The following is a 20,995-nucleotide window of genomic DNA, read 5'->3' as shown; positions in this document are numbered from 1 at the left end:
CAATATTCAGCTTACAGAAATGGTAAATGGCCTGTATTTGTATCGCGCTTTACTAGTCCCTAAGGACATCCAGTCATCCATCCATTCGCACACACATTCACACACTGGTAATGGAAAGCTACATTGTAGTCACAGCCACCCTGGGGCGCACTGACAGAGGCGAGGCTGCCGGACACTGGCGCCACCGGGCCCTCTGACCACCACCAGTAGGCAACGGGTGAAGTGTCTTGCCCAAGGACACAACGACCGAGACAGTCCAAGCCAGGGCTCGAACCGGCGAATTCCCAACTCTTGAGCCACGATCGCTCAAGAGTTGGGAGGTTCAGCATATGAAGTAATGGTGTGACAACAGCAACCTGCACCTGAACACAGCCAAGACTAAGGAGATGGTAATTGACTTCAGGAGAACAAAGCAATCAGAGCACTCCACCCTCTACATCGATGGAGAGGAAGTAGAAAGGATAGAAAGGTTTAAGTTCCTTAATGCTAAGATGTTTATATTTTAAACTTTAAAACCAGCATTACAACAACAAAACTTAAAAAATAATAAAAAAAAAACTTAATAAAATTCAGGTTTGTTCACAAATTATACAGACATGAAATAATAAAACACAATTCATTCTCTTTGTTCCCCTATGTTTAAAACTGAACTCATCTTGATAAGCAAAGACTTTTACTTTCTAGCAATTGAACTTTTTCCCCCAGCGCAAAAGTGTAAATGAGTTAGGGATTTTGTGTGTGTGTGTGTGCGTGCGTGGCTATCTTTAAAAGGGGGGTGGGGGGACCCAAAGCCAGCAGTGAAGTGTGCACCTGTGTTACTCCACCAGCCTGAACCAACCTCAAGATATATGTTTCATCTGTAATTGGCAATATTGGCACAATATAGACACAAAAGCACCTTTCCCTTAATCCTCCAATAAGATAAGACAAAAGAGGGAAAAGAGTTACTTTCTGTTTATCTGGCACACATGACATGACCTGTATTAGGAGGTGTGGCTCACTCTGGCAGTTCCACTACACATATTGCATATTTCAATGAACGTGTAGCCTACAAATGTTTGTGTCTTTGTCTGTATATGTGTGTGGTTTTGTGTGCTACAGCCCCACTCCCATAAGTGGGATAAGCAGGATACGCGAGAGGAAATGGATGGATGGATAACCAGCCTATCAATCCATTAAGGTTCTAGTTGTTTTGCATAGCTTACCCGTGATTCAATGCGGCCATAAAATGAGTCAGAGAAACAGAAAATTATATAAGACTGTTTTACACAATGTTCTCTCTGATGGCAGTTTGTGCAAGTGGCTTGAATCCGGTATTAAAAGCCAAATAAATGTCATTATTAAACACCAGCATATAAACTTAGATGTCAGCAGGGCACTTTTTATAAATCGTGTTACACAATTCAGAGCAAGGCTGGTCCGAAGAAAGTGAACGTTAGTAGACTGAAAGCCCCAGCCACAAACTTGACAGAACACTTTCTGTCTATGTTCACATTCGGTATTGACGAGCCCTTTTTCTTCCTTTCTTTCTTTTTTTAACAACACAGGGGGAAAAGACAATAACAAAAACAAACAAAAAAAACTAAATTTTGTGCACATGATTGCAGAAACTTTATAGAATAATCAGGATGTGAATCATTTTTATTCAGCCAAGTTTGTGCAGACAAACAAAGAATCCGACTTTAATTCATTGTACTCTTTGCATGCAAGTTTTTTCTTAAGAAAAAACAAGTTACAGAAAGTCTTGATAAACTCTACAACATACACACACACACGCACACACACACACACACACACACACACATATATATACATATGTACAAACTATAAGTGCTAAATTGAGTAGTGTAATATCCATATGTGCATATGGATATATGGCTGATGTGACAGTGGGTTATTTCACAGTGTTCATCAGAGTGACAGCCTGTGGAAAGAAAGTGTCTCTATGGCAGCTGGTTTTAGTAAACCGTGGTTTGCAGCATCTGCCTGAAGGCAGCCGTTTAAACAGTCTATATCCAGCATGTGTGGCATCAGCAGAGGTGTTTTCTGCCCAAAATCCACCGTCATCTCCACAGTCTTGATTGGGTTCAGCTCTAGGACTGCAGCAGTGGACCAGCTGGTCCGCCTCTTGTCTGTACGCGGACTCGTCATTGTTCAGGACCAACCAATAATGGTGGTGTCATCTGTAAACTTTGGGAGTTTCTCAAATAACTCTCCTGTCATTGATACAGTCATTTGTGTGTGGGCTGTGATGCTCCTCCGCCTGCTGCTGCTTGTCCATCAGGAAGCTTCCACTCAAAGGTGGAGGTGGGCACAGTAAGCTGAGTGTGCTTCCGGTGGAAGATGTCTGGGATTAGGGCATTGAAGGGCAAGCTGAAGTTGACAAACAGTGTCCTGGAATTTGTCCCAGGTCAGAGGGAAGGGGTGAGGGCCGCAGGTAGTCTTTTTATGTGGGTGAGCGGATGGGAGGTGTGAATGGTTGTCTTTCAAATCTGCAGTAGAAAGTGTTAAGGTTGTCAGCCAGCTGTCAGCCCCCCCCCCCCCCCCTCCCCGGATTCTCCTCAGGGTGGGGGGATGGAGTCACGTAGCTGGTGATGTGCTGCAGGCCTCTCCAAACTGATGCAGGGCTGACAGCTGAGAAGCTGTCGGCAAATTTTTTAGCTTCTCACTGTAGCCCCTCTGCCTTTTTGGTTGCCTTAACTTCCCATACCAACTCTCTATGGTAATAAATTGATCTTATACCAGAATACCAATACATACAACAGAGTATCTGAAATCTAACATTCAAGTTTGATCTTAGAAATTCAGCTTAAACACATGCAGTGCTATAGCCAGTCACCATTCCTTTACTTTAAAAGTTTTGTAATGAACTGTTGAAGGACAAATGTAAAAATAAAAATGTTACAATCCTCAGATAAATTTGCAACATCACCCCAAGTTACACTGTATTTGAACCCTGAGACTCTGAGGTTACCTCTTATTCCAACGCAAAGTATTATGACCTTCTTTCTTGCCCAGGTGTAGGCAGACAAGGGATGAAAAAATTGTCTGTGCAAATCTGTTTACTTTATCCTTGGTTCTGTGTGCATTGTATGCTGGTCTTCTACTCGCATACTTTCCTACCTATGTGTTTTTTTGCTGCTGTTACAACCAAATTTCCCCCTGTGGGACAATTAAAGGGTTATTCTATTCTAATCTATTCTGTATAAAACAGAAAAACGAACAAAAAAGAGAGGCTAATCATAACAAATTTCTGATTAAACCTTCAGCAGATCATACCTAAAAATAAACAAATAAATAAAAAAGATAAAATAAAAACATCTCAAAAGGTTTCATAGGCAACTTTATGTGCTCTTATTCATTGTGTGGAAAACATTGTGAGGTAACACAAAGGACTTTTTTTCTCTCTTTACCTTAACTAATCGTAACTACAATGTTTCCCTGTGCACCTGCAGGAAGAGGCGAGGCCTTACCAGACTGCATTATTGAAATGTCATTCATTGCAACAACAACCTGTAATATCTGTTGATCGCAAAACTGTTACACATATAGACTATGATCATATCTTTGTGATTTCAGATCAGGCAGCCCATGAAATCTGGATGCAGTGTGTACTTTTATCTATTAAGGGTTAAGGTGTATTGCACAGCCTACCCGTGAGCCAATGCGGCTGTGAAAGGAGTCACTTTGTAGATGGTAAAAATGTGTCAGACTATCTCCCACTTCTTTGAGTCCTGCACTAAAATCTTAAAATATTTTTAACTATGGACTGGTAAATGGACTGGTTCTTATATAGCGCTTTTCTACTCATCTGAGCACTCAAAGCGCTTTACACAACTTGTGCATTCACCCATTCACACCACATTCGCACAAGCACATTGTTCTAAGTGCTTTCTAAGTAACATTCACACACATTCATACTCCGATGGATGCATCGGAGAGCAATTTGGGGTTAGTATCTTGCCCAAGGATATTTGGCATGCAGACTAGGGGAAGCCAGGAATCGAACCACCAACCTTCCGATCAGTAGATGACCTGCTCTACCGCCTGAGCTACAGCCACCCCAGCTAGCAGTATCTAGCTGTAGACAATGCCCTATTTATACCTCCTGACTGAGCAGCTTTGAGTGTTTGGTCCAAAGGCGGTGTTCCACCTGTCCTCATCGCACAGGTGCACCACACAAAGCCCGGTCATAGGCTCCTTCTCGACAAGGCTTCCGCTGTTGGTACAGACCAAACTTTTACGAGCTAAACTCGACAGGTTAATCATTGTACAACGTGTCTTTTAATAACTGTTCCTGATCAGGTTATTAAAATGGGGGTTTATCATAGCCGCAAGATCCAACATGGCAGCCCTTGACAAACAAGAGCCAAGAAATACCTTTACATTAGCGATGGATTTGTACTGTCTGCCCACACACAGATGATTGACGATCCTGTTAAACGTGCTGTAACCGGAAACCTCTGTGAACCTTCGCTTAATCGGTTTTTAAATGCCTTTCGGTAGGACTGATGAGTTTAAGAGGCGTATGTTCAAATCGATGAAATGTGGAAAGCCCAATTCTTATCTGGTGTAATGGTGCAGTGCATATAACAGTGACACCTTAGACCAGGGGTCTCCAACTCCAGTACTCGAGAGGAGAGCTACTGTCCTGCAGCTTTTAGATGCATCCTTGTTTCGAAACACCTGAATCAAATGAATGGCGTGTTACCTGGCCTTTGCCAAACTTGATGGCACGCTGAAGAGGTAATTCAACCACTTGATTCAGCTGTGTTGGAGTGGGGACGCATCTAAAATCTGCAGGACAGTAGCTCTCGAGATCTCTGCCTTAGACCATTTGATCTGCAAATCAGCTCGCAGCGATCTAGATTCTAGGCTGCAGACAGCCAGACTTCCTCGTTCAGCTTACCCTTGCAATCACGGGCCATTTTAGCTGTCATCGGCCCCTCTGTTTATGGGCGTATAGCTGGCATCTGCAGGCACGAGTGACTTGAGTAAGATGATGAATTGCCGTTGTGCATTATCTAATTATCTGCTGTGATTATAATCTGCAGTAACTTGTGACAAATACTCCCATGGCACGCTCAGATTATTGGAAACGGAATCTCTGCTGCCAGTAAAGACCAGCAAGCCATGCCTGCAGTTTCGCTTTGCTGGTTATCTTGTCTGGATCAGTTCAACGAACCCTGGCTATAAATAGATCCAGTGAGTGTTTCTGGACAGACTACTGTGGTGGTTAGTGAGCATGTGTGTTTCTTTAAGAATTCAGCTGCAATTTGAGCCCTATAGGAACGAGGGAGAGATATAGAGAGAGACGGGGAGAGGGAGCTGGTTAGAGAAGTCGCTCACCAACACCGCCCCCTCCATCATTTCTGTAATCGAGCGTCGAGCTGCACGATCTGCACCTCTGCATTATGCGCGTTTGGTGTCGGTGGGAATTCTCGGTAAACACAGCAAATACTGGCACAGAGCTCCAGCCCCTTCGCATCCCCCACAAATAGCTAGTGTGTGCGCGGAGCAGGAGGCGGTCTGTCCTGTTTATCAAGAAAATGATTCGACACGGCTGTGCCGTTTGCTCAGCGCTCACGGTTATGGAGGCGAGTCCAGAAACCATAACGAGCTGAGAGAGGGGGAGACGCCAGATATCTTAATGAACGTCATAAGGTAGGTCCGTTTGGGATGATTTTGTCTGCTGTCAAATACGAGGCTACAATACGATGACACGGCTAGGCCACTGCCATTTCTTTTCCATACGCTACAGCAGCTGGCCAGGCAAGCAGGCATGCAGTCAGTGCGGCGTAAACTGGCCTTGTGAGTGCTGTTATTTATACCCGCGTCTTTGTTTGAAAGGAAATGAAGATCTGGTCAAAAGCATCTTTGCTTCGGGCGTTTAATCATGCACTGTATGTTTAGCAGACGATCCTGCGGCGATGCAGCACTACCCAGGTTATTTTCGTGGTGCTATCGGTTCGTCGCTTTTTTTTTTTCCTCTTTAAAAAAAAAAGAGGTTCAGCCGTGTTACGCAAGCGCATACGCCAGTCCTTATAGGAACGTATGGACTGTCACAGCTGTGTTCCAGGAAGAAACCTGTTCCGGTTTTGTGTCTTTCATTTCCCAGACATTCTAGGCAAGACTCAGGTTCAAGGAGGGCCCCGATTTGTTGTTTTCTGTCCAAGCTGCTGACAGCACAGAACATTAAATAAGGAATAAATAGCTCTGGAGCTGCAGAAGGCTTAATTTGCTTAAGTGATTCAAGCCACATTTCCAGAGGTTCCCTTAGTGAAGCGAGATCAGTGGGTTATCGGGCTATGTCGAGCTTAAAGTCAGTTTTCTCTGTCACGAAAGTGGCTGTCATTTTACTTGGCTAAGTCACCATGGTAACTTATGATAACCACCATGGTAACTAATCTGTTTAAAATCCGCTGGGAGCGCCACGTTTTCACTGCTTCTTTTTGAAGCGTATTATAGATTCTCTGCTGGAGGAATGCATTTTATATGTGTAACTAAAACCACCAATCTGTAAACATCCAGTGTTTTAATCTGGTGGTGCAGGAAGTGTATAAATGTCTATACTTGTTGGCAATTTGCTGCTGAGTCTCTTTTACTCTTCTGGAATTGCAGCTACTAGAAAACAGAAGACATGCCAAGAATCTCACTGAGTAAAATCATTTTCACTTTTGATTTCCCAACATACTAAAGCCATCTCCACGTCTCCTGTCAGGCTGTGGGACAGTAACATTTAATGTTTATATGTATCCAGTTTAAAGTTTCAGAGCTTTAATGTGTATCAGTCATGTTAGAAATACACAGCAGCACTGAGAGCGCACTCGGCATTAAAATAATGAACTCAAATTAAAATATTTATTTTGCCGCCCTGTGGGCTAAAGCACCAGATTAATGAATTTCTGCAGCACTAATCTCTCATCTTATTTTCAACAGTGTTGCATATCCGTTATATTTTCAACACTCGGTGTAGATCTTTTATCACCATTTTTATCAACAGCGCATTAATGGCAGCATCGCCAGTTTCAGCTGGAGACACAGATCACCTTCCAGGTTCCTTCAGAAAGGGCAGCCGGCGTAAAAAATGCCATATCAAAACAAAGCCACCCCCTGTGGTGACTCCTTGTGGCAAGGGAACAACCAGAAGTAGCTTTTCCATCATCATTATCAGCTGATACAATCTTTGATTGGCTAAACCCATAAGAATCAATCAAATGAGCTGTGAAACTCATGAAGGCGCTTCTCTAAGTGTGCAGAGCCTGAAGCAGAAAACCCGGTTTAACAGAGAAAGTTGATAAGCGCTACTGTGATAGCTGTTATCTCTGGGGCTTTGTCGGTTAAGCTAATGCAATAAAAGGCTGGTTATGTTGAACATGAATATGCACCTCAAGTTGACATAATCTATACACCAGTGTTTTTGTTGTGCTGTAATTGCAAAGGAAACATTTGTTGCTCAAAGAAAAGTCTTAGCTTTATTGGTGCTTTGTGCAGTCCTTAATTTGCACAGCATTCTTTTATTCTTTTTGCTTCACTCTCATTTATATGTGTAACCGTTTGCCCTTGGCAGCAAGACCCTGTGTAACATGGGTAGAGCACAAACATGCATGTGTATACCAAAAACAATCCTCACTCCCTGTAGGAAGAACAGGGATTAGCTTTACTTAAATATCTCTGGGGCCATCATCACTATGTTGGCTCTTCAAGCGTCCCTTTATTAACAAAAGTCTTTCTACCTTCTACCTAAAGGAGAGAATTCTGGTTTTGGCCTTTAAGTTCCCTTGTGATTTTTTTTTTTCCCTTTTACTATAGTGCTTTAGTGAAGCACACCATTTGCCCTCGAACATTTCTTTGACGTGACGCAGAAACAAATGCAGGTATAAAATCACCAAGGCCAGAGCTCCTGGGACTGAGATGTGTTTTGTGTGCTTGTACTGGGAGATGCTCTGTTTTGTTGCTTGGGGGGATGTAAATATGCCTTTTAAATGTAACTGACTTGGCTTCTTACCAACGACTGGCACAGGCCTTATGCAAATACCTTAAATCTAACATAAAGCAGTTCAGTGGTCTGGACCCGCTGACATTTATTTCATTTTTCTGTGATGTTCTTGTTTTTGAATTCCCTGACCTCCTTTCCAAAATAAGGAAGTAAACTTCCCCTTTAAAAAGTTGTAGGTGAGTTGTAATGTTTCATTGGCACTATGTGGGTCAAAGTAGCATTAATTCCAGGAAGCCCTCCTGATTGGCCCCATAAAGCAGGTGACATGATGTCAGAGGTTTTTTTTTTTTTTGTTTTTTTTTTTGAAGAAAGCAGACATGTTGACGTGGGTTTCACTTTTCATGGAGAAGGAGATGGCCAGAATACACAGAGCCTGTGTGGGGTTTGATAAGATCACAAGAGCATGCTGGTGGAGGGCGTAAGAGTTGGCTGCTTGGGTAGTTACCTATGTGAGCTGAAGGGGCCTTGAAGCGTATGCTGAAGTGGGGAAGTAGCAGTTGGACTTGCAAAGTGGTAGGTTGCAGCACACTGGGATCCCGTGAGGAAAATTGCATCATATGCTGTAGATATGAAATGGCTTTTATTTAACCTGTGCCAAAGTACTGTAGAGCTGTGCCATGGCCAGTGTAGAATAAGTGAGCTGCTGAAACGAAGACTTATTGTCAAGTTTGGCATTGCTTTAAGTCTGATTTGAAATGTCTTGGAACCAAATATAGTATTTTAATGTTTTCTTGTGTTTTATACTAATGTGTTTAAAAAGAACAGAAGGTATTTTAAACATGGATATATATTGGTGTCGTAGGATTTAATTAGAGCGTGACCCTTCAATTTTCTTTCTTTACAGTTTTCTTCTGCACAGCGCAGGGAAATTATATTGATGTGAAGTGCTGGTGATATAATTGTCTGACAACTATAGAATCACTTGTATCATGTGTTGTTCTCACTCTTGCTCGAACAGTTCATGGATACATTTTATTGGTCATTCTTTGAATTTCCCTTTAGTCCTACGAGCAGGTCAAAGTTTGCACGTATCCAGTGGCATGACACACAATCTGCCCAGTACACTGACCTTGGTGAGCTGCTAGGCTTTAGATTGCTAAGAAATATTTCATCGACAGTGTCCTCAGTGTCCCCTTGTGGATGAATTGTGAGCATGCTGATAATCTCTTTTATAATTTAAAAAATATTATCAATCAGTATCCTAGTTTTCTGGCTACATGAGTATATGGTGCAACATTTCATTGCTCGTTGAAACACTTCCATAGAGCTGTAACGTTTAAGCCACGTACTGTTATTGCTAGAGAATGAATATGCTGTATTTGAAAGTGCTTGTGAGACCTACATCCCACACAAAGCACTTGCCTCTGGACATGTCCCGCTTCCTCCCTGTGTAGAGGTGATTATTCATAACGTGAGTGTGAGTGATTCAGTGACATTCACAGATTCATCTCCCAGAGAATGAGGCCAGCTTTAGGGAAAGAATATTCAGCAGCAACTATATCTATCAGAGCGTTTTGAATACTTGATTTCAAGCTTGTCATTTATTCGCTGATCTGTGAATAAACAACAGGCTGTGTCTGCTTTTCGTCAGTGCACACAGTCCTTTCCCTTTCACATCAGGCCATCTGTAGTCACTGTTACACTTTTGTTGCAGCCATTACCACATGTTCTATTATGAAATCCTTAATGGGTTCATAGATCCAGTTGCAGAAATTGTGCTACTGTTGTGGATGCTGGTGGAGAGACATTTGTCAAGGCCGGGGGGTTAAATTAAAATACAAAAAACATCAAAGGATAATTTTCAATCCAACCTGCAGAGTTCAAACTGGACAAACAGGTCCAGAAAAGGAAGTTCTAGATACTCATCATAAACGTCTTAGCTAGGAACGACTACTGATAAGAGTTTAATTCAAACAGCGTTGTTGGTTCTGCAACGAAAATGCGAAAATGCATGCATGTCATTCAGTTGTGCAAATGCTTCAGTGTAACTGTTTTGCAATGTGCAGCTCGCGGAAAAAGATGCTAGAAATAATGAGGGGAATTTTGATGGAATGGATTGTGTCGGTTTTGGCACTTTGCATGTCATCTATATTGCAGCATAAAATTGGATAGTATGTAAATGGCTTTTATGACTCCTTATCCCTGCCCTCCATATGGGCGATTTAAGTCAGGGGTCGGTTAAAAGCAAATTAAATTGTGTATTTCCAATTCTCTGTCACTGCTTATTTTAAATGCCTTACAATAGATGCACATCTTTAATGTAGAACTTGAGGGGAAAATAAAGTGTGTTGGGCTTTATACGGGATGTGCTGAAACCACAGAGTCTAATGTCAGCGCGCACACAGGAAGTCTTTATATTTTTGCCTTCTACCCAAAGTTTCTGCTTCCGCCTGAAGCGGTTCCTGTGTCGTTACACATTGGGCTGCCATTCAGAAATTCACATTAATCATTCAGATTTCAGTGCAAGCTCTGAAGATTTGAAAAGGTAGGTGAAACGGATTTGATGACTACTTATACTTAAGAGGTTTGCAGTTGAGAATTAGTAAGTAGATGGAGTCAAAACGTGGCTACTTGGTCATTTCTCTCTGGTTCCTCAAGGTTTAAGACACCTTTTCTGTTTAAGACCCGTGGGCCTTACTGACAGGTTTGATTTGATGTATTTAGTTGTGGATTTTCAGGTAGGCATGTTTTCGGTGCTACAAGTGATGGTGTATTCACATGGTCAATACTGGTGCAACATTTCATTGCATTCTCTCCTTTTTTTTTTTTTTTTTTTTTTTTTTCAGGTTAATGTTGTTTAAAAAAATAACTTTGCTAACTGTTCATATTGTCTAACCATTACCCTTCACTCTCTCTTGCAGTAAGGTTGGGTGGCCATGGACCCTTTCAGCCAGCTTATTCTCATCATCTCGGTGACCAGCTTCTTCACCTTCCAGTGGCTCTTCCACAGAGTCAGCCCCTGGTTGTCTGTACGCATCAGTCCTGGCTTCCTTGGCCTCAGCGACAAGCAGAAGGTGGAATGGAACTCGAGGTGACCGAACTCTTACTCTCACTTAGTCATGAGTATTTACTTCCACTGGGCTGCATGGAGTGTGACACTGTTCTATGTTTAACAGAGGATGATTTGTTTTAGCTCGGTCCAAACATGTCTACTAACATTAAACCCACATATTTACAGTGGCACTCAGAGAAGACTCACATGTAGGATTCATTGCGATATTTTCTCTACAGCTATTGTGTAAGGTTCCAGCAACATGGGGGAGATTAACTAGATTGGTATTCCAAATGATCAGACTAAACTAGCCTGGTACAGCTTCCATGAATCTTGCTCTTACATGTCCTGTTTTTGCTGAGTTCATTATCCGTGAGAGCACTTGTGAAAGCAGAATGGCTACGTGATTTTAAAGTGGAAATCAAAATGAATTATTACTGTAAAGGGATACAGGCTGGGATTCAGGGATCCCTCTTAAAGTCCATGACTTCACAGTATTGTATATATACAGTGTGGCTGTCAGTGTCTGTCTGACTGACTGTTGAGAGCCGTGGACTGTCTCACTGTTTGAGTGATTGAATGGGACTGTGCGCCGCTCTGTCTGACCCTTCAGCAGTGTTTAATCTCTTAGTTTAATTGGTCTGAATCTGTGTGCAGTCGTGACAGGCAATCAGTTGATCCACGGTGAGTACTAAAAATTCCTCTGTCTGAAGTACAGACCAGCTTCAAGGCACTTTTAATGAATAGAAAGTATATTATCCATTACTGTGTCATCATCTTCCCTTTTCAGGGATGAGCAGATAATCAAGGCTGTATGTTTTTTCTCTCTTTTTATTTCAGGACAGTATCAACGTTTCACGCCTTGTTGGTGGGAATATTCTGTCTTTACATTCTGTTTTTTGATGATGCTGTCAATGAAGATCCAGTTTGGTAAGAGTTTTGGCTTGGAACTTAATATTTTTAACCTTTTTTCTCAAAAGTTTTGGTTTATTTCATAATGAAGGTTATGTTTTTCTGCATTAATGTCCCCTTTGTGTAGTTAAAGATGCCTTTCAGGCTTTAAATTTAATTTCCAAATACTGAAGAGGTGTGAAAGGGAGACAGCTTCTGGTTTGTGTCAATATTAAATAGTGAGCATAATTGTTTTAAGTTATAATGGTTACAATATTTGGCTAATCAGGCGATTACCTACTACAGTCTTTGTGCTAAATGTGTAAAACTTAATTATCTGAGTCTTTATCTGTATCAGTTATACTATTAGTAACCCTGCTCTTTATTGGACTGGAATTACTCTTTAGTGTTGGAAGCCAAGTCTGTGTATAACTTAAGCTTAAGCTAGTGTTAGGTTTGTAAAAGGACAGTCTTCTTTTTTCTTGTAAAAGTGAAACATTGGTAGCTGCAGTATATTGAGATAACTTGTAACTATAACTGTACATTCACTGGGAACTTTTTTTTATTTCTTGCAGTTTTTGTTTTTATAGAAATTACTGGTAGCATTAACTTGCTAGCTAGCTTGAGTTGCTAACATCTAATTGTTTTTTTTTTTTTTGTTCTCTTTTTTTTTTAATACCATAAATTAGTTAGAAATTCTGAATCTCCATGTGTTTGTAAAGTCAATTATACCATTTAAAAAATGACAAAGACTTATTAGTGTTATGTATTACAATGCACATGTGCTATGCTAAAATCAACAGCTAGACAAGTAGCCTAAACCAGAGCTAACCTCAGTCCAAATTTGGAGACAGGTTGCTATCATGCAACCTGTGCAGCTGCCTTGCAATCACATGTTGTTGCTCAGTGGTTTCGAAGGCATTGTACATTTAACCTCTGGACATGTTTTTTTTTTTTCTTTCTTTCTTTCTTTTTTTCCCCCTCTCTCCTTTTTTTTTTTTTTTTTTTTTTTTTTTCCCCCAATGTGACTGAGGCTAAAGTGTGAATTCTGCCTCACAATACTGCACCCAACATGTGTATACACACACACACACACACACACAAACACACTTTAATGTAGACTCATTCTTTTGCGCATCTTGTGTCAGAATCTATTTTATCAAGCGTAAGTCACACACAGTACAAATTAATTTCTTCTTTTTTCAACAGGGGAGATCCTACACTGGTCAAGACAAACGTGGCAATTACAACAGGCTACCTCATATCGGGTAAGAGAAAGCTTTCAGTTTGTCCGCATAATTTTGTTAAAGTGAGTGAAAAAGAACATGCACGTAATAAATTTGCGATAAACTTTGATGCTTGATGACACATTTGTGGTTCAGCCGTACTGTGCCAGCTGCTGTTTCCAAATAGTTCTGTATGCACTTAGATTGCCTTGATTACACCAATGACATGCTGTCCCTCTTTGCCCTCTTCTTCTGTTTTCCAGATTTGCTGCTGATATTTTATTATTGGAAGGCAATAGGCGACAAGTTTTTTGTAGTTCATCATCTGGCAGCGTTGTATGCTTACTACTATGTACTGGTGAGTGCCCTATTGCCCAATAGCAGAACGTGCAGGCAAGATGGGAAAGAGACAACCAAGGGTGAACAGCTATGTCCTTTTTCAGCTGGGTGTTTTGTTTTGGTTTTGCGTTTTTTGCTAATGCAGTCAAAATTTAGAAAGTTGTCATGACTATCGATACATAGCCATGGATAGTCATAGGTGAGCTTAATATGTACGAGGGAGAGCCAGTGTGGTTTGTGTAAGAGATACATCAATCCCATGCAAACACATCAGATAAGTTCTCAGATAGTTAAAGCTTCAGCTCTGTCTTATTTATTTTAGTGCAAGGGAAAAAGTGCTAGAGAAAGTAAAGCATTCTTATCAGTTAGTAAGTAGCAGTATTAGTTTCTTTATCTTTCCATAGCAGAACATTCAGTTTTGGCATTATTCAAGTGTGCGAGTGATAAGATAACTGTTCTTTGGTGGTTGATGCCTTTCCTGAAAATGGCTGATTGGCACATTAACACCTTGAATAGTGTTGTGAAAATTGTAGGAAAAACAGTGATAGTCTTGATGGGATTTAGTTCAGTTTGACGTTTCAGTTTGGCCATGATGTACCTTATAACACAATAAATCAGCTGTTTGTTGTGCAAGCTAGATCTTGTATCAGTGGTGCTCAGTGTATTAAAAAAAAATAATTCAATTAAAGATAAAAACTTGTGTATGCTGCATTGCTGCCATACACTTTGGTGTGCCAATGGTGACTCTATCCAGCATTTGTAGGTGGCACTGTTCACTCTTGGTTCAATCTGAAACCCTCTAGGTTGCCAGGATCTGTCGCATAATTACGGGAAATGAATGACTATGGTATTTTTTGCATGGAATGCTCAGTGACGGTACTGGCTGATGACCCTCTCCCTGCCCCCCTCCCCCCTCACCTTGCCCTTACAGTTTCTGTGCTTTTTGTTTTACTGACCCCCCTTTAAATGTTGTGTGACTCTGGTGTAAGCTAAACTTTTCTGAGCTTAGCACAACTGAATGCTCAACTGTAACCACTGTGTGCATGCTCGTAGCTTTGAAGCGCTCTACACAGGCAGAGATTTCTGTCCTGTTACTGTGCATGAAAACAAAAAGTATTTACCATTCTTAATTACTTACCTGCCTATCTACAGTACCTTGGCTTCTGCTTGTCTGTCTTTTGTGCCAGAGCCTAGTCCTGGCTCCTCTCTTACACTCCATGCCAAGATGATAAAGTCCATTGCATAATAGGCCAGTTTTTCAAATACCATGCTGAATGTATTCTCAAAGGTCTACTCTAGGAGTCTGGGGGATAAAAAGTAATTAGTGCTCCAAAAAGTCTTACATGAACTTTATTTTACAGTTACAGTAAATAAATGCTCTCTGTTCTCTATATTGAGCAAAAATGCAGAAAGGCATGGAATTTGCATCACTCTGATAGTAGCCCCCAATTAATCAAGCTGCTTTTTTTTTTTTTTTATCTAAAAAGATGTTTTTTAATTACTTGGCACTAATAGATGTAGTGTAAAGCTTACACTCTACATATTTACGTCTCACTCCCTGCTCTTGTCTATTTTAGTCGTGGCTGGATTTACAGATATTCTTTTCTCTTTTTAATCTGACAGACATTTTATTTACTTTTTCCATCTTTTAGCATTGCTAATGAGAAATATTACCTTTCCGTGTTTCTGTATCTGAACAATAATTGTGTTAGTAATGGCAGTGAAATGGTGTCATATGGTTGGTTTAAAATTCTGACTTAACACTGACTGTAAATCTAGTCGTATCTGTAGAAACGGAGCGCCTGCATCTAAAACAGTTCGGTAAATGAGATGAAGTAGGCCATACTGTTACTGGACACTCATGACTTTTTTTCTCAGACTAGATCTGAAATGCACATGGAACAGCAGCATGAATGTAGCCGTAATAAATTAGTTGTAATCACCCCAAAAAGTTGGCTAACCTTTGATGTCATTTTCATTTTATTTAGTTTTGTTCCCACCCAGATTTGTCATATGTTGTCAAAGTCTCATTAGTTAAATGTGTTGAATGTGTTTATGTGGAACTGTTTATGTCAAAACTAGGGGTGTAATGACTCTCTAAATTCACTGTTCCACAGTTCATACTTTGTAGGATGACTGAGAGATAACTGCTCCACATGCTAACTAGCGTATGCAACATGAGCACATGGCTAATTAGCATATCATTGCACATACACATTACCGAAACTCTTTCTCAACCTATATTTCTTAGCCTGCATTCAAACACATGCATTTTACACTAAATAAGCACTCTAAAAATGCTTTTACAGTTGAGCTATTTCACCACAAAGCTTTGCTAACGCACCCGAAATGTCCCCAAAGTTAGATGACGCTAGTGTAGCAATGCCTTCAGATCTGCCATGGCTGTCACGTAATCTTAATAATATCATTGCATTAACTTTCTCTGTTGCTACTTGAACCTTAACTTTATTAAAATATCCTATCACTGTCTCCATTTGCACATAATGAAGTTCAACAGTGGGGGCAATGGATAGGGCATCATGGGCCAACAAGGTTGTGGATTGTGCAGATTTTTCAGAACCATTGCACTCCAATCAAACAAAAACATTACACAAGGCACATAGCTCTAGCTAAACTGACTCCTATTGCGAAATATTAGTAAAAAAATGCAAAATGTAATTTTTTTTGTTATGCTTTTCTATTAAGTAGCCAATCACAAGTATTGCTCAAGTAATTTAATTATTTTGTGTGGCAGCCTTTTGTGCTTATTTAAAAGTTAAGCGTAGCTTCTCAAAAATATTGGATGCATGCTTTCGTTTTTCTCAGTGTTGTAAGTGTTGCTTCTTCTTTGCTTTGTGTTGTGGCATCTTATTTTTTTGTTTGTTTGTTTCCTTCTAATATATCTGTCTGTCTGTCTGTCTGTCCTTTGCTGACTTTAACATAAATGGCCCCTCTTCAAACCTTACATGCAAAAACTACCAAGATGAAGTTGGGTTGTGTCATCTCCGTTCATGCAAAAACTACCAAAAAGTTGTCATTTAGAAACCCAGAGCAGGTCTTGATCTAGATGGGGACTTTTTTTTATTCCTGTCTTGTCTGCTGTTATTGCTCTTGTGTTGTACTGAGCAGCTATGATGCCCAGTCACAGTATGGACTTACCAGTTCCTAGAGGTACTAGCATGCTAATGCTAGATGGGAATATACAGTTACAAGAAAAGGTTTATGAATCTGTGAAGGATTTCTAGGAATTTTACATTGATTTCTCATAAATGTGGTGTGATATTCATCCAAGTCACAGTTGCAGGCAAACACAATATGACTAAACTAATAAAGAAACAGCTATGCTTTTCACAGCTTTATTGAACAGTAACTCATAGGATATGGTGCTTATCCGAAAGCTCTAGTTTTGAGTTGTGGCTTCTTTACCATGTGACTGGGCATTGCAGTCATTGTTCATTATGTTCAAGCTTTGGAATGACCAAGTCAGACTGACTTTTAGCAGTAAGAAGGCGCTGGGTTCATAACCACTGTACTGCAGAGACCTTTCGGTTTGGAGTTTGCATGTTCCCCCTGTGCCTTCCTGAGTTCTTTCTGGGTATTCCGACCTCTTCCTAGGCCTTAGACATGCTTGTTAGGTTAATTGGCAACTGATCATTGATGTGAATGGTTGCCTCTCTCTGTTTATTCTTGTGGTAGACTGGCAACCTGTACAGGTTGTACTCCACCTCTCACCTTTTGACACCTGGAATAGGCTCCAGGCCCCATGACCCTAAATTGGATAAATGGAAGAAAATTGGTAATCGATTAGAAAGCTTCATTATCATGCTACAGGAAACATTTGATAAAGATGGCTACTGCCAACGGAGGTTCTAGGAGTCACTAAATTTAGTTACTTTTGGACTGGACTGGAGTTATTATTCAGAATCAGTTTATAGGTTGTGTTATTAGTTTAGTCAAACTGTTTTTGTTAAGTGTGACTTGGATTAAGATCAAACCACATTTTTATGAGTAATTATTGTTGAATTCCTAAGGGTTCACAAACCTTTTCTTATAATTGTAAACTGCAGTACAGATGTACCCTGTTTGTATCACACAGTAAGTATGTTTCTTTGACCAACTTTTGTTACAGCCCTGACGGTAAGTCTTTTCTGTAAAAGTTAGGCTGCTGGCCAAATAACTTTGAATTCTGCATCCTTAATTTGAGCTGTGTTCTGTGCTGAGTTTGTAGCCAGCAGTCGGGAACAAAAAAATTAGTTTTCAAACTGCTGAGTCAAACAGTCTTATTGCAGCAGAAATCGAGATTGAGATCATTACACTTCATTCTAATGAATGCACTTTCTCAATCATGAATCACGTTTATTTGAATCTTTCCCTTATTATTGCCTCTAACTTTCCCAATGATTATATTGATGCAGCAGGTTTCAACTACTGTAGCAGTTGAAACCTGCTGCAGATCATCCGTTTCACAAAATTGTAGAATTCAGCACCTAATCCTGTAATGACATGTTTGGCAGTCAAATATATTGCTTTATACTCTGCATGGCTTCTGATTGCTCCTTGAAATAGTGGCTGGCTGAATGTTTTTATAGTTGTACAGTGTGTATATATATATATCAAGTCCTGTTTCTGATATGTGCTCTTTTTAATTGTTGTTGTTATTTAGATGAACGGCCTTTTATGTTACAATGCTTTTTTGTTTTGTTTTTTAATGATTGTTGTGTTGGTGACTCAGATAATGCAAAAGTGCTACATTTTGTGTGGGCATTTCTATATATCGCCTATTGTTTTGGGTTTTAAGGATTACCTGATAATAAAGATATTGTTGCAAATTAAAATCTTTTTGTCTTAACAGAAACTAAACTAATTTTTTGTGGATGATCTATATAATCTGATTTTGTTCAGAGTAACTGCCCAGATTGAGGGAGTCTTTTTTTTTTTTTTTTCTCAATTTTAATTCCAAAGAAATTGACCACTGTAACTTTAATCCATTTGCACTGCAAAATAACAGAAGACTGTTATTTTGTATAATCATTCTTTATTATCTCTTCATGATGAGTTTCTTTTCACAATAAGCAAGGATTCCTCTGTGAAATGGACTCAGGTGACAGTGTAATTTTTGGACTGCAAAAATAAAGGAATACCCTTCTGCTCTGAAGGAGGACTGTCTTGTTGGGACAACACCTTGAACTACTTAGGACAATATTAAACATAGTTGCACATGGTTAAGGCTGTGGTTTCTTTAAATCTTTGTTTTCATAGATATAACTGCTGATCTCTCAATCTTGGTAAGAAATGGTGTTTGTGTTGACCCGGTGGTGCACCAGCATCATGCCCATCATTCTTCAGTGGAATTGTTGTTGTTCCTCTCATGTCTTGTTGTCTTCCTGTCCTCATCTTGTTTTTCCAGGGCCAAGGAATGTTGCCTTATTTTGCTAACTTCCGCCTGCTAGCTGAGTTTTCTACACCGTGTGTAAACCAGCGGTATGTACTAGCTTACTTATAACCTGTTTTTCAGGTCTCTTTAGGTCTTTTTATATACATTTACCTTGGTCATTAGCAAGTGGAATGCATCTCAGGTGACAGCCACAGTTAAGAATATCCTAACTTTTCCACTTTTGCGTCTTCCTTCAGCCTATATTTAGGATTAACATATGGATGATTGTGTGTGTTCAGGCGCTCACCTCTCCACCTGTTGACAGAAAACTCAGCTTAAAGCCCCAGTCATGCAAGTCAACCACCAGTTGTCAAAGAAAAATGCAGATTTCTCAAGTGGTTTCTGGAGGTTTCTAGCAGTCACTAAAGTGTTATTGGTCACCAAGAGATGTGTGATGCTGCACTGAAAACCACCTTTCGATTGCTTTAGTTGCTAGCAGGTTGCAATGGCTGCCAGTAGTTTGGATGGTAGACACCTACTTGTCTGCAAACACTTGGAAACTACTTGCTAAGCTGTAGCAAGAACTGAAAAAGAGCACCATAAGCTGTTGTGCTTTACCCCTGCAACTGGCACATTTGAAAGTTTTACTCTGAAGGTGAATGAGCTCCAGTTTGTGTTGCAGGTTTCACAGCTACACTACAGCTTGGAGAATAAATTGTGAGTGTTCACAGATGCGCTGGTGTCTTTTAGACAAATCACTGGCCCCCACAACAATCAACAAGGTTTTTCCCCAGTGACTGGAGATTCTGAGGGGAGTCTGTAGGCCATTCTGTAGGCCTGTGTAACTGAGGCCCTTTTAACCTGAGTTCATGCACAAAGAAGATCACATATGGCTTAGACTTGACTAATATTGAAATTATACCCTGCTGGCCAAGGTATAGTTACCATGCACACACTTACTGATTGCTAAATATTACCAAAAAGTTACTTAAGACGAGTTCTTTAAAGTCAGATATTTATCGTGCTACAGCACAGGATAAAACATCTCTGGGTTTACCCAAGATCTTTAGTAAACCAAATGATTATTACTGGTTCTTAAACTTAATGGATTAGTTAATTTATTTAAAAAAAAATAAAGTCTGGATTGTCTGTCGTAAGTTCTACTAGAAAGTTTAATGAACTCATGGTAATTTCCTGTCTACATGTTTTGTGTTCAGATGGTTCTTTGAGATTGAGTTGTATTTACTTTAATGTGGCAAGGTACTTACTGTCTTTTAAGATTAAAGTGAATGCTGTTGTTGTTTTCTGAAAAAATGTGCTTTGTTTCAGCTGGTTCTTTGAGGTGTTGGGTTATCCCAAGTCCTCCCGGCCCAACATGGCAAATGGCGTTGCCATGGCAGTGGTGTTTTTCCTCGTCCGCATCGGTGTCATGCCAGTCTACTACAGTCGCATGTATGCGGTCTATGGCACTGAGGCCTTCTACCTGGTGCCATGGGGTGGTCGTGTAGCCTGGATCTGCTCCAGCATCTGCTTGGACATTATGAACATAATGTGGATGCATAAGATCGCCCGTGGATGTTACAAGGTCCTACGATCAGCACACCGGAGCAAAGCTGGCGCACCTCAGGAAAATGGCAAGACGGATTAAGAGAACCAGGTGTCACTGGTGAGAACATGCCACAGCAGAAACACTGACAACACTATGTGCAGCGGCTCGTAGCAAGTTGGACCCTGGAATGCAAGGCTGCTTCATTAGCAGCCTACCTGGGACTTGAGATTACAGGACCACACGCAGTGAGGGAACTTGAAAGCAGGCACAGTGACCGAGATGTACCAATGGACCATTTAAAATGGCCATCCCAAAGCCATGAAATGACCTCTTAGCAATACTGTGTGCATGGCCAATTATTTTTCTTGTGAACGATTTACCAGAAGAGGTCATCCCGGGACAAAGCGGCTGTTAGCCCAACGACAAATTGTCAAAAAGTTTACCATTCTTTACGAACTTCGTGATCAACAAAAGACTTTTGTATTAATGCTGCTGTCTGAGTCGCAGAATGAAAATGATGAAATAGAAGGTGTTGGTGAGGTAAATATGTGAGGAAACCTCCAAAGCATTTTGTGAATCCACATTGATGGTCAGTGTCATAAAATCCTTGTTAGATGCCATTTGA

At 40.4% G+C, this 20,995-nt stretch overlaps 1 protein-coding gene across 1 annotated transcript; it reads left to right on the top strand.

Moving 5' to 3' along the window:
• Positions 1-5,323: 5,323 nt before the first annotated feature.
• LOC134634911 (TLC domain-containing protein 4-B-like) lies at positions 5,324-20,995 on the top strand. The gene is made up of 7 exons (XM_063484369.1): positions 5,324-5,664; positions 10,861-11,030; positions 11,832-11,921; positions 13,092-13,150; positions 13,372-13,466; positions 18,855-18,928; positions 20,151-20,995. Exons 2-7 carry the CDS (start codon positions 10,876-10,878, stop codon positions 20,467-20,469), a joined length of 792 nt encoding a protein of 263 aa, XP_063340439.1. The 5' UTR covers positions 5,324-5,664; positions 10,861-10,875; the 3' UTR covers positions 20,470-20,995.

This window comes from Pelmatolapia mariae, linkage group LG9, assembly GCF_036321145.2.
Source record: "Pelmatolapia mariae isolate MD_Pm_ZW linkage group LG9, Pm_UMD_F_2, whole genome shotgun sequence".
NCBI lineage: Eukaryota > Metazoa > Chordata > Actinopteri > Cichliformes > Cichlidae > Pelmatolapia > Pelmatolapia mariae.
The sequence above is the reverse complement of the archived record's forward strand: the minus strand, read 5'-3'. Positions and strand labels throughout refer to the sequence as shown.